The 13,693-nt window shown below is 43.5% G+C and overlaps 1 protein-coding gene across 3 annotated transcripts in view; it reads left to right on the forward strand.

The window, feature by feature from the left end:
• Positions 1-7,796: 7,796 nt before the first annotated feature.
• The window catches only part of ADRA1A (adrenoceptor alpha 1A), an 83,802-nt gene continuing 77,905 nt past the window's right edge, over positions 7,797-13,693 (forward strand). The window contains exon 1 of one of the 3 annotated variants that reach the window (XM_019715005.2): positions 7,797-9,698. In XM_019715005.2, the coding sequence (XP_019570564.1) occupies positions 8,816-9,698 (883 nt within the window). In that variant the 5' untranslated portion in view covers positions 7,797-8,815. The remainder of the gene's footprint in view (positions 9,699-13,693) is intronic. The other 2 variants (XM_019715022.2, XM_019715015.2) reach the window with 2 other exon arrangements.

A 13,693-nucleotide genomic window follows, 5' to 3' on the forward strand; every position in this document is an offset into this window, starting at 1 on the left:
AAATGACAATTTTAATTTAAATTCCTGTGAAAGGAAGAAATGACAAATATCATAAAGGGCTGACATCCTTATTGTATGTGTTAATTTTGGTCCTCCAAGAAGCAGACACCAAGACATGATTAATTATACAAAATATGTATTGAGGGAAATTCCTGTGAAGAAAAAAGGGAGTTGGAGGAGAGCCTTCAGACTATGAGGTCATGTCAGAATCTTATGAAGCAGAGGGGAAGGAAGGAGGATTGGGAAAGAAAGTGTCAGACTGTTGTAATTATAAGAAAGTTTTTGCCAACTGATGGAGAGTCCTTGAGACAAAGTCTCCCAGAAATCCCAGTGATAACCAGCATGCATTAAAACCTCTGCCATGCTTAGCCACTGGTTGGGAGCAGCCTGTAGGAAGTGTGGCACAAGCACTCGGAAGTATCCAGAAGGACAAAATCTGGGCTGTCAGTCAGTTATGCTCAATTATGCAGCAGGAGATGGGAGGGGCACATTGTCATGGCTGCCATAATATATAAAGAGTTCTTACAAACCAATAAGATAAAAGGGGAAACACCACTATACAAATGGGCAGTAGACATACCAAATTACCTACCGGCCACTCAAAACCAATTTTCCCCCTTCTATATTCTTCCCTGCGTTGCAATGGCTAGAAGAATCTCTATCAGCAGAATTCTTGGTGATAATTCACCAATGAAAGGAATTCCTGTGAGGTTTCTGAAAGTAAAAGAGAAGCAGAAGTCAGTGTTCATCCTATAACAGTGTTGTGCAGGAATGAAGGCTTCAGCCAACAGCACGCGTGAGGTTTTACCAGGAGCATCTGGGAGTCCTGCATGTCACTGATGTTTCCATCAGCTGAACTCGTTATTGTGATTTCCTGATATTCCTGTACTGCCAGGTTTCCTGAAAGCAAATAGCTTCCCCTGATCTGTGGCCCAATCTTTCACTGTCTCATAAGCCTCTAATTCCTTGTATTAAATCACTTCTTGTTTGAAATACCTACAGTAGTTTCTGACTAAATCCTGACTGATAGAAACATCGACAAACAAATCACACAAGAATAAATAGAAATGTCAAATAAATGTATGAAATTATATTCGTAATTAAAGAATAAAAAATTATAATGAGATTTTTACTTATCAGATTGGCTGAGGTTCATTTCATTTATATACAGAGGGTGCCAAAAAAAAAAGTATAGACATTTTAAGAAAGGAAAAAAAACTGTACTAAGATTGTAATACTCCACATATACCGATAACAAAAGATGAGTACAAGTCACGTTTGACTTCTGCAATTACAAGAGGTGTTCAAAGTGGTTACCATCAGCGAAATTCTAATACAGTTTTTTCCTTTATTAAAGTGTGTATACATTTTTTTTTGGCACCCTCTGTATATTCATGTACTTGTCTATTTTATTATAAATACTCAAGGTTGGCAAGAAGCAAAAAATAAAAAAGGTTCTGTAATACACTATAGTTACAAGTTTATACTTTCTGTTTACATTAGTAAAACCTTTCTAGAAGGTGATATGTATTGTAACCTTTCAAATGTTCATAATTTTTGATCCTTTAATTTCACTTACAGAAGTAAATCTTAAGAAAAAATTACAGTACAATATTATATATAAGTATTTATCACAGTACAAGCTGATATTTTTTTAAAAATCTAAATACTGAGTATAGCTTTGCTGAATTCCCCAGTATTTATATAACCCTGTGAAAGTTACTAAAAGTCAGTGGGTTTCATTTTCTATATCAAAAAATTCTGAATAATAACAACTAATCACACAGAATTGTTTTGAGCAATAAAATCATTAACGCGTGAAAAATAGCAAAATGCCTAGAACATTAAGTTTCCAAGGTAGGGATTATGATTTTTTTTTTATCCCTAGGGCCTAATAAATATACATATATATATATATATATATATATATATATATATATATATATGTAGTATATTATCACAATTCACCTGGAATACATATTCATGTTAAGAGGAGTTTTTTGTTCTTTGGTATTATTAATTTAAAATTATTTCAATTTATATTTAGAATTCTGAAGGTGATATTTAATGCTTAGAGTGTATAAAATATCCAATACTTATTACAGTAGTATTAATTGATTATATCATGCAAACCTTCAGTTATCTTAATCTTTAATTGAACAATCTGGATTAAAGTTTTCTGTATCATGAAAAAAATCTAAATACTACATATCCAACTACTTAAATTTATCAACATGTACAAGCAATGGAATTGCTGTGCAGCTGTTATAAATCATATTTTGACAGAAATGTAATAATATGGGATGTGTTCATAAAATAATATTAAATGAAAAAGCAACATATATAACTGTAGATACAGTATGATCACAGTATTGTATTTAATGTATATATATACACACACATTAAATACATACATACATTTCATTTAGCTATGTACATATTTCTATGTATACCATTTACACACGTGGATAAAAAATGAGAAAATGTACCAAATATTTAACAATGGTGATTTCTCCAGTGGTAGAATTACAGTTAAGTTTTATGTTTACACATGTCTAACTTTTCAAAATGTGCTATTATGAGTGTGTATTTTATAATGAAATACAGGTCAATAAGCATTTTAATGTGTTTATAATAGTACATCAGCGTATGGAGACATGAGATAAAGAATGTCTACATTTGGTACAGATATTGATTTAGGTGTTTCACTTCCCTTTCAGATGATATTTGACAAAGGTATTGAAAGAATCTGATTGCTGTGCCTCAACAGACATTTGCTATGCCAGAGCAAAGTTTTATCATTTTGAAGGAATAATTTACCTGATCTAGCTATAGGCTGACATAACTCCGAATTCCCACCCTAGCACACTACTGTGTAAGGATGGGATACCACAACTCACAAGACTTGGAACAAGTTATCATCTCAGGGAGATGAGAATGAGCTGGAAGAATGATGCCGAATACAGAATTATCTCAATCAAGGATTCCTTCAGCAGTGTCTGTGTCAGCAGGCAGTTTTGTGAGTTCAATAAAGGATTAGAACACAACGTTTATTTGGAGAATTTTGACTTGAGACTGTGTCAATATTGTTCTGAGCCACGTTTTTCATTTTTTTCCCACTTTAACTTTTTAAGTCCTAGGAGAATTAGTTGAAAGACTAGATCTTTTTGGTGAATATTAGCATTAAGCCCTCTACTTTGTCACTTGGAGTGGTAAGGCCCAGAAAACAGCTCCTAATCCCATTGCGTATTGTCTTCTAAGATAATAATTGACAGATTCTGAACTATTTTTCCTCAAAGCCTCCCATACTTAAATGACTTTCTGACTTTCTCACTAATCACTAACAGAGCCCTGCCAGTCGAAGCTGTTGGGTGTATGATTATTGCAAACCCTTCTTCTCCAATTAGACTGGTTCCTCCAATGTCTCTAAACATACAGGCACACACACACACACACACACAGACACACACACACACACACACACACACACACACACACACACACACAACTACTATATAGCTGTTGTTGACTTCCTTACTTTTGTCTACCAGACTAAATGCTGCTTATCCTGCAAGCCCTCAATCAAGCAATCCCACGAGCCATCCCAGAACCTCCCCTATAGGGGATTTTTCAACTTGCATTACACCTGAAGTCCACAGACTAGCGCCGTTAAGTCCAGACAAGAGGACCCCTGCTTTGGATTTTGCTCTTTAGAGAGCCCAACTCTGATTCCCTCTGGATGTGGCCCTTTCCATGGGGCAAAGACTCCATGAGACTAAGATAATAATAGCCTTGCCTGAAATCTGCACTTTCCCTCATAGATCATGCTCTCAGACCCAGAATCTCCTGCCCCAAGTGGCCACACAACCACTTTCAGGGCCTCTAGGCCTTTTTTCTTGGCTCATCCTCTCAACGGCAGACCACATCACAGGTGTGTGTACCCCGAGGCCCAAGCCAAGGGACAGCAGCCTGGATGTACAGACTGAAGTGTTCACACATATTTGCATGGCCCTTTAAGATGTGGGACAAGGGGGCCTGAGAAGAAAAGGAGTAGCCAGTGGCCAGGGCCAGCTCTCCCTGTCCTCCATGTTGGGTCACTCTGATTACATCAGTGGTCCAGGCATAATTCTCAGGTCATTTTGCACATTTCTCCAGCTGAATATATCTGTCTCATGTTAGATGTGGAATTTGGACCACTCTGGTTTAAAAGTGTGTTTCACTTTGAAGTAGCACACGAAATGAGCAGAAAAGGGAAAGGGCTAATAAGATTAGTAACAAGATAAGCTTCATGAGCTATAAACTTACTCCGTCCTAATGACCACCTAGGTTTATTATCTCCTTTTAAAAATTAGGAAACCAAGGCTCAAAAAAGCTGAGTTTTGCCCTGGTCTGGTAGGAGGGTAAGGACAGGATCTTTATGACTTTACTCTCTCTTCTTCCCCTCTCCCCATGGGACTAACAACACTTTTGGACAATCATGTCAACTGTTGACCTTAAACAAAAAGTCAGCCAGATATTTCTCCAGCAAAATGAGTTTCTTTGGGAGCAACAAAGAGTTGCAATTTGGAAGATGCAACCACGGCAGGTCACGTGCAAGTCTCCTAACACAAAAAGGAAACTCGCATAGTGAGGAAGAGGAAGTTGGGAGGGCTATTACAAAGATTTCTCCCTGTTGAGCTTTGTGACTGATGTAGGGCCTGAGAGCTCCCCCTTCTGGCCTCCCTACTTCATTTTAAATGAGGTTTCTGTTTACTAATTGATTAAACTATTTAAAGAGTAACCAACAGATGGATAGTTTGCTGTTTGTGGGTCTATGTGGGGGTGGAAGAGGGGAATTGGTTCTGGGAATTAGTTTCTCAGAGTGATGTTTACAGGCTGAAGGCTGATTTGAAAGACTTACCTGGCAGCATATAGGCTAGAAATAAGGAGCTACTCTTCCCAATCTTGGCACTAGATAGTTAGTTGTGGGGGCAGGGGAGGAATTGTGCCTATGCTTGTTTTTTGGGGGATGGAGGACTGGGAGTTCCAAAGACTTTTGTACATATTGACCTTGCAGAGCAGAGCAATTTTTAGTTGCTTTTCTTGCTGATAACACTATTTACGTTATCTACCATGGAACAAATCTTAATAGAAAACTCACATTTGTCGTATAAGATTAATGAATATGAAACTAAACAATAATATATTTCCCTGGTGGATGGATTTCTGAAGAACAGACATTATAAACACATTTGGTGATACAATGTAAGAGTCGTAGGGCATTGTAGTCCAGCCTTCTCCACCTGAGGGAACTGAATCCCAGAGACAGCAAGTGACTTAGTAATTCAAGGGAACCCAGATGTCCTGTCTCCTCACCCAGTATGCTTTTCCTACAATATACAATTCAATTTGTGGATGAGCAAGACTTTTGTGTATGTATTTTTAAATAATTTAAAGTCAAATAAAATGATATTAAAGCCTAATCAAATATGACAAGTGTGGGTATTACCCCAATGGACATGGGGCGGGGGGTTGTGTACAAGAGAAGGAAGTCTAAATATTAGGTCTTCAATGAAGCAGGGCTCCCTGATTCTTCCATGGGCATTTCTCCAAGGCATTTTGAGGTATGTTGCTTACAGGGCCTTCCAAATATCTCCCTTGGAAAGGTAATAATATTAATAAACTTTTGTTCAAGGGAAGGAGTTTAAGGGCATACCACTGCTCAAAGTTATCTCTTTGTTGCTAGTTTTAAGGAAATCTAGTAAATATTTTAAGAACAGTGTGTTTTGTCTGAATAATAAAGATGAAAGAAGATGACTTAGGAGGTGGGAATCAGACTGTAGAAAAATTTTTAGCATTTTTTCCCAATATTCTAAAACACATATGGCTTTATTCAATTGTAAGGCAAACAGAACATGGAGTTTACCAGAAAAAAAAGTAAATAAGACTGGTGATGTCAGCTTTTCATACTCTATTAACTAATCAAAGTGAATTAAAGAGAAGTAACTCTCCTTTAAAGGATACATTTTCTTATGAAAACTGGAAAAGACTGGGTGACATTTTTAAAACACTAAACCATGTAAGAAACTACAGCAGGACTATAAGGCTTTTTAAATCTATTTGTCTAAAGAACTGAGAGCTGGATCATGTTCAATAAGGTTTAGATATACTCACTTTATCTTCCTGGAAATATAATTTTATTACAATCAGATTCATTGAATTTTATCTGATTTTACTTGCATCTTAAAACATCTGCAAATAATATAATTTACCTGCATGTTTGTCACAACAATATACTTCTTCCCGATTTTAACAGAACTTCGTGCAAGCATTAATCTAATCAAGCTGTTCAAAGGGCCGTTTCTTTGAACACACCACACATAGTAATTAATACCACTGGCGAGTGACGGTTTTTCTTTATTTTTAAAATCAGATCATTTAAAGAAGTTATTTACTACAAATGAAAATTACCCGCCCCACCCCCATACACCGTTTAAAAAGCAAAGTGAGAATCCAAGGCAAGAGGGGAAAAAATGACCGCTATGCGCATGTGCCTGGGCTGCGCGAACCAGGGTAACTGCAGGAGGGCCGTTACTCGCCGGGCTCCTGCCGGTGTTACGTCAGCGAGAGCTGCAAAGTTCCTTGCCGTTCTTTGCTCATGTCTGGGAGCTGAATATTAAAAGGGTGAATGTGGAGTTGTTGGTTAGCTGTATGTTTTTTTCTTTTCCTATTTTCATGCTTTGTTTTAAAATCTTTAGGTAAAGCGATACAGAACCAATTGTTTAAAGACCTCAGTGGTGGAGGGGTGAGTCAGCTGGTGCAAAAGGACCAGGAATTGGTTCCTGGGAGAGAAGGTCCCCTCTCCCCACAGAGAGGAGGCGACAGGGCTGCTCCTGGGACCGAAACCCCGACCGCTCCCGGCTGCACGCGAACGGGTGTCTCTGCATCCGCGCTCCAGGTGAGTGCGCGGGGCGCGGGTATCCAGCAGGGTGGATGGGTCAGGGCAAACCGCCCTCGGCCTCCGGGTGAGCGGAACCCCCACTTTCCCCCGAGCGCCTCCAGGTTGTTTTCACCCGTTCTGCCGCCGGCATCCCCACGCCATCCTGTTTTCCTTATATATTCTGAGAAGTTACCTCCTAGTTAACAAGTGTGCTTTTTAACCCCGTATTTATCGAGGTAGGGAAAAAGGGTTTCTGCTGGTGCCTGCTTTTAGTAGCACCTGTGAGCCCCTGAACTTGTGGTTTTCACACTAGCCTTTGCCTGGATGTCACGCCCCAGCGCCTAACCCAAAGGCACGATGGGTCCCCACTCGTCGCACTTCTGCCTGAGTTCCTGTGGTAGAATTGCCGCTGTGGAAACCTGGGTTTCCTATGCTGACAGTGGGCATCCGTGTTCGCTGGCGCGCGGGCTTGATTTTTACGCCTACGAAATCCGCAGTGACTACCACTTGCAAAGCCCCTTCTGAAGAGTGATACTTCTTCCCACCCCCCATACCAGCAGCCCACCTGGGTTGGCTCGAGGCTCGAATCCTCCGGGACCATTGACCCTGTGGTTTGGAATGGAATCCTGGACAGGCGCTCAGACCGCGGGACCCGCCAGGCTTTGCTCGGGACCTGGCTCTCAGGACAGCTTGGCTGGTAGACAGACACGCGCGCTCCACACACCCAAGGGTGAATTCCTCCGGCGCGAGGGTGCGTGTGGCACTGGCCCCGAGGGCGTGGGTCGCAGCGGTTCCCTCTCCCCGGCCGGCCTCTCCAGGTGACTGCGAAGCAACCTGTACAAGTGTCAACCGGGTAGATCCTCCGGTTTCCACCGGCTCAGCTCGGTGCCACACACTTGCCAGCCGCAGTCTCGCCTCATGGGTTTCGGAGATACTAATTTCGCTGTGCAGCCGCGCGACACACCGCGGTCAGGTGCTGCAGTTTGGGCTTCATTTGCTTGGGATTTCCACCCCGCCAGAGGCGGCGCGGCGGAGCGCACCAGGGCAGCTTCCCAGCCCGGGCACCGCGCGTGGTCCCCTCTTGCGGCTCCTCTCTGCGGCAAGGCCAGCCGCTCTGGGACTGCAGAGTCCGCGGGGCTCCCAGCCTGGTCCGACCCGTCGAGCTCCGCACGTCCTCGCTCCTCAGGGGTCCTGGCTTACACCCTGCCTTTCTCTTTGCGCTGTTTCAGAAGGACGCGGCATGCAACGCTCCGCAGCCGCCTATCTTGGCAAACATTCCACATCCATATCCCCTGGTCTGCGCGCCTAGCAAGAAGCTGATCTAGCACGAGTCCACGGCGGGCCAGCCACACTGTGGGTAACTGCGGGCCAGAAGAAGTGCCCAGATGCCAACGGTCCCCGCCTTTGAGAGTCGATGGCAGACCGGTACTTGCTTGTGGTTTGGAGGGAGACTGGCACTGGATTTTTGAATTCCAAATTACGTGCAGAATGCTGAATTTTCTGATCAGGAGGGATCAGACAGTGCAGAAAACCGGACTCCGGTAATTCTGGGATTGCATTTTGCAATTTGTCTCCTCCAGCTTGGCACCAAGCCTCCGATCCGTAGGGAGTTGGAACCTGCGGCCAGCGCAGCGGGTGGAGGAGGTCCGTGGGCAGCCCCGCGCACCCCTGGTCATGTCGCCTTTCGTGCCCTGCCCCTTTGCGTGGCCTTCTGAGGGTTTCCAGGGCTGGCCGGGGTTGCTACCCACCCGCGCGCTCTCTGTCACCCCCAGCCAACCCCAGCGGGCAAGGCTCCCCCGAGCCGAGACCTTTTGACTCCCTGGTCCCTCGCTCCCGCCTCCGCCCCCGCCCGGGGGTGGCCCTGGAGACACGGACCTCGCTCGCCCAGCAGAGACCATGGTGTTTCTCTCTGGAAATGCCTCCGACAGCTCCAACTGCACTCACCCTTCGGCGCCGGTGAACATTTCCAAGGCCATTCTGCTCGGGGTGTTCTTGGGGGGCCTCATCCTTTTCGGGGTACTGGGGAACATCCTGGTGATCCTCTCCGTGGCCTGCCACCGGCATCTGCACTCGGTCACTCACTACTACATTGTCAACCTGGCGGTGGCTGACCTTCTGCTCACCTCCACCGTGCTGCCCTTCTCCGCTATCTTCGAGGTCCTGGGCTACTGGGCCTTTGGCAGGGTGTTCTGCAGCATCTGGGCGGCGGTGGACGTCCTGTGCTGCACCGCGTCCATCATGGGGCTGTGCATCATCTCCATCGACCGCTACATCGGCGTGAGCTACCCGCTGCAATACCCCACCATCGTCACCCAGAAGAGGGGTCTCATGGCTCTGCTGTGTATCTGGGCGCTCTCTCTCGTCATCTCCATCGGGCCTCTGTTCGGCTGGAGGCAGCCGCCCCCAGAGGATGAGACCATCTGCCAGATCACCGAGGAACCCGGCTATGTGCTCTTCTCTGCGCTGGGCTCCTTCTACGTGCCCTTGGCCATCATCCTCGTCATGTACTGCCGGGTCTACGTGGTGGCCAAGAGGGAGAGCCGGGGCCTCAAGTCCGGACTCAAGACCGACAAGTCGGACTCGGAGCAGGTGACTCTCCGCATCCATCGGAAAAACACCCCGGTAGGAGGCAGCGGGAGGTCCAGCACTAGGAACAAGACGCACTTCTCCGTGAGACTCCTCAAGTTTTCCCGGGAGAAGAAAGCGGCCAAAACACTGGGCATCGTGGTCGGCTGCTTCGTCCTCTGCTGGCTGCCTTTTTTCTTAGTGATGCCCATTGGTAAGTCTTTACACCTCATCTTAGTATTTAGGGTCTTCACCCTCATCCCCTTCTGCTACTCGACTCACAGTCGGGGGTTGATGATAAAGGAGCTGCACTTCAAACAGCAAAGCTAGGAGGGCAGTTAGGAAAGCCTCCCTTGTAGAAAGGTGAATTTTCACTCCCTTACTATGCCAGTCTCCTTTATATTATGTCCTATGGCACCTTTTCAACTACTGAAAGTAGCTTCCAACTGATACAGATTAATTGGTCTCTTTAATAAGAACACGAACTTTTCTCAATGCCTATAAACATGGGTTTAACTTAAATACCTCCTTCTTTCAAGTCCCAGAGTCTCCACCAGGCATCTAGACAGGGGCTGTGGAATGCCACTTCCACCTCTGCTTCTAGGACCTCAGCTTCTCTTGACCTGAAAATAAGCACCATGTTCATTCTGAACAAATGTGTAATTTTATTATTAAATTAAATTATTCCTAAGGGCCAGTTATAATGGTCTGCTTATGCTCTATATATGTGTTAATTTTATATGCTGGATTCAGTGTGGAAGAAAGCATGGTGAGCATTGACAAGAAAAAAAAATGATTTTATGTCCTAACCAATTTAAGCTCTAAAGAATTCAACATAATGTTTCCAGTAAGCACTTTTCCCTTTATTTTAATAGTAAGTATTAAAGCAAACACTACGGTTATCCAAAATCATTTGGGAAGTTGCCGATGACACTGTTTGAAAATAATACAGTAATGCTACAAATCCAAATTTTGCAAATGCTGAATTAACTGTTGTCAGAACTAATTACTCATTTGAAGTATCAGCAAGCTGATCCACTTGGAATAGATTTCTATCCCTGAAAGGCCTTCGTGGGATCCCAAAATGGTTGTTTGCTATTTTTAGTTTGTGAGCTCAAATATAGGCCCACACATTGGTTATTCACTAACTCTGGAATACAAAAAAATATGATAAAAATTAATACAAGGCTGTTTCTGACACTTAAGAACCAAATTTAAGTGCTATGTACTTAAAGTACTTTAATTTGCAACTCTGTGTAATGAAAGCAGCTATTGTTTTTTGAGGGACAGCTCTGTTTCAGACATTTGACAAAGCTTTCTATTTCACTAGTCCTCTTAACAACTCAGTGAGGTGTACGTTCTTATCCTGAAATCACAAGTGGGGGGAAGGAATTCTTCAAGTTCTAGAGTTTCACTGTCTAATTCTATAGCCCCATGTGGCTATTTAATGTGAATTAAAATTAAAGAAAATTAATACTCAGTTCCTCAGGCCCACTGGCCACATTTCAATAGCCACATGTGGCCAATGACTACTGTTTTCGACAGCAGAGATACAGAACATTTTCATCATTGTAGAAATTGCTGTCTGACAGGGCTGCTTGAGAGGCCCTGCCAAGTCCACTAGCTGACCTTCCATTGAGCTTGCCCATCGTTCTTGCTTACTCTGCTCCTGAAAGTACATCAGAGCTGTGAATTTACTTAAATAACACTCTTTACCTGAGCCACTGCCTGCTTACCTACCTTTCTGCATACTAATTCTTACTTCCTCCTGAAATTCATACATTTAGTCATGTAGCTATTCACTCGTCAAGGATTTATTGAGCACTTGTTCTAGACACTTAGGATGAATAAGGCAAAAAGTCCTTGCCAGTAAGATGTTTGCATTCTTTTGTGGGAGATAGCCATAAACAAGTCAATGTGTGCCAAGAATTCAGGATTAATAAGCACTTTTTAAAAAGTCAACAGAATAAGAGGATGGAGAGTAGTACAACAATGAGAGGAGGGTGGTCAGGAAAGTCCTCTCTGAAGAGGTGATGTGTGAGCATACACCCGACTAAAGTGAAGAGCAAGCTTGCAAAGTTTGGGAGGAAGAGCTTTCTGGGCAGAGGGAACAGCCAATGCAAAGATGGGCAAGAACCTGCCTTGCGCAAGGCAGAGCAAAGAGGCTAGTATGGCTGAACTACAGAGACTGAGGGTGAAGACAAGTTCGAAAAGAGCCTGAGGAGATAGACAAGGTCAAAGTAATGTGGATTTGTTGGGTCAAAATAGAATTTACATATTATTCTAATTGTAACGGGAAGCCATCCAATCAGAAGGTTGTAAGCGGGTGAGTGGCTGGTCTTAAATTTTAAAGGATCATTCTGGTTGCTGGGTAGAGAGTGGGCTGTTTGGGGGTGAGAGTGGAAGCAGGGAGACCAGTTACAAGGCTGGTAGAGAAATCAAGGGAAGAAAGGTCTTGATGCCCCCACTCAGGTGAGACAGGTGGTGGTGGTGAGAAGTGATCACATTCAGCACTCATTTTAAAGGTAGGGCTGACAAATTTGGACATAGGGTATGAGAAAAAGAGAGGAATTGAAGATAATTCCCAGGTCTGGGGCCTAAGTAACTGGGTAAATCATGCATTTTTACTGAGATTGGGAAAACTAGAGAATGACCAGGTTACAAGGGGCTGGTGGGAGAGTAAAGGACAAGGGTTTATTTCGTATAGCCTATGTTGAAAGGTGTCCATTAGACATCTAAGTAGAAATGCCCTGTAGGCAGTTAGATATGAACCAAAGCTAAGAGGAGAAGCCGGACTACAATATAAACTCGGGACACCTCAATATATTTAAAGGCACAGAAATGGAAGGATCTACAAGAGAAAGTATATAGAGAAAAGAGAGATAAAGACTGAGCCTCAGGGCATTCTGCTATTTGAGGGTTGGAAAAAGGAGGAGAACCAACCAGCAAAAGAAATTGAGGAGTGGCCAGGGAGGAGAGTGTGGTGGTCTCAAAGCCAAATGGAAATGCTTCAGGAAAGCAAGAGTAATCGGCTGTGTCACACGCAGCTGCCAGGCAAAATCAGAAGAAGACAGAATCAACATTAGATTTGGCCATGTGGAGGCCCATGCAGATATGGAGAGGTCCTTTGAGGATAATAGTCTCAGTGGAGTGATGAAACAACAGCCTGGTTATGTGCTTTCTAGAGAGAATGGAAGAGGCAGAAGTGGAAACAGTGAAAATAGGCAACTCTTTAGAAAGGTTTTGCTAGACAGTGAAGCAGGGAAACAAGAGTGTAGCGGAAAGGATCTAGAGAGAATTCTCAAAGGTGGGAGAAAAGATATCATGTCTGTATTCTGATGGGAATGATGGTATAGAGAGATGCTGGTGGTATAGGCAAGGGAGGAGAGGGGATTCAGTGCCCAAGTGGAGGGTGGGGAAGTGACGAGAAAACACAGTGGAGGGGGAAAGGTAAAGATCTCTTCAGAATATATTTATGTCCTCAGTGAAATAAGTAGCAAGATCATCGCCTAAGAGAGAGGAAGGAGTAGGAAATGATGATGGTTTGAGGAGCCAAAAAAGATGTGAAATATTAATCTTTAAGGTCACAGAGTAAATAGAACATGGAAATTTAGCAGAGTCACCAGGAGGTCCTGTTGAGACTTATGGTCATAAATTTCAAGTAAGACCAGTCAAGAAGGTTGTGTGTTGTTCTCTGACAGCTAGGATTCTAGGGACTGTTACTGATGACTGACTTGAAGAGAGGATGTTTGTGAAGGGACATAAACTGGATCGAATGAGGGGTCATACTGGACAGGTGATGGAAGAAGCTCGGGTGATGATAGATGACCGGGAGTTTGGGACTTTGGGTGGTGACCGAGTGATTAGTGGGGACATGAGCATAATAGACTGGGTCGTGAGTCCTCTGGTGAAAGGGGTACTGGTCTATTCAAAGCCTCCCTCTTAGATCTGCTCTCTTGGGGAAGATGAGGTGAAGATGTTATAATGGAGGGGAGTTGCGATAAGACAGGAGCACCCAGAATCACTAGGCTTCCTTTAAATCCTAATGTGGTGTCACAAGAGGAAAATAGAAAATTGAGAGTTAACCGCATCCAACCAGGCTACTCAATAGGGCAAAAGACCCCTAAACCTACCAGATATGTGGTGCTCAATTTCTTCTTGACACCAAATAAGTAAGAGACTATATCTTCCAGGATTTATTGACTGTAT

This window comes from Rhinolophus sinicus, linkage group LG07 (genome assembly GCF_036562045.2).
Source record: "Rhinolophus sinicus isolate RSC01 linkage group LG07, ASM3656204v1, whole genome shotgun sequence".
In the NCBI taxonomy this organism is placed as follows: Eukaryota; Metazoa; Chordata; class Mammalia; order Chiroptera; family Rhinolophidae; genus Rhinolophus; species Rhinolophus sinicus.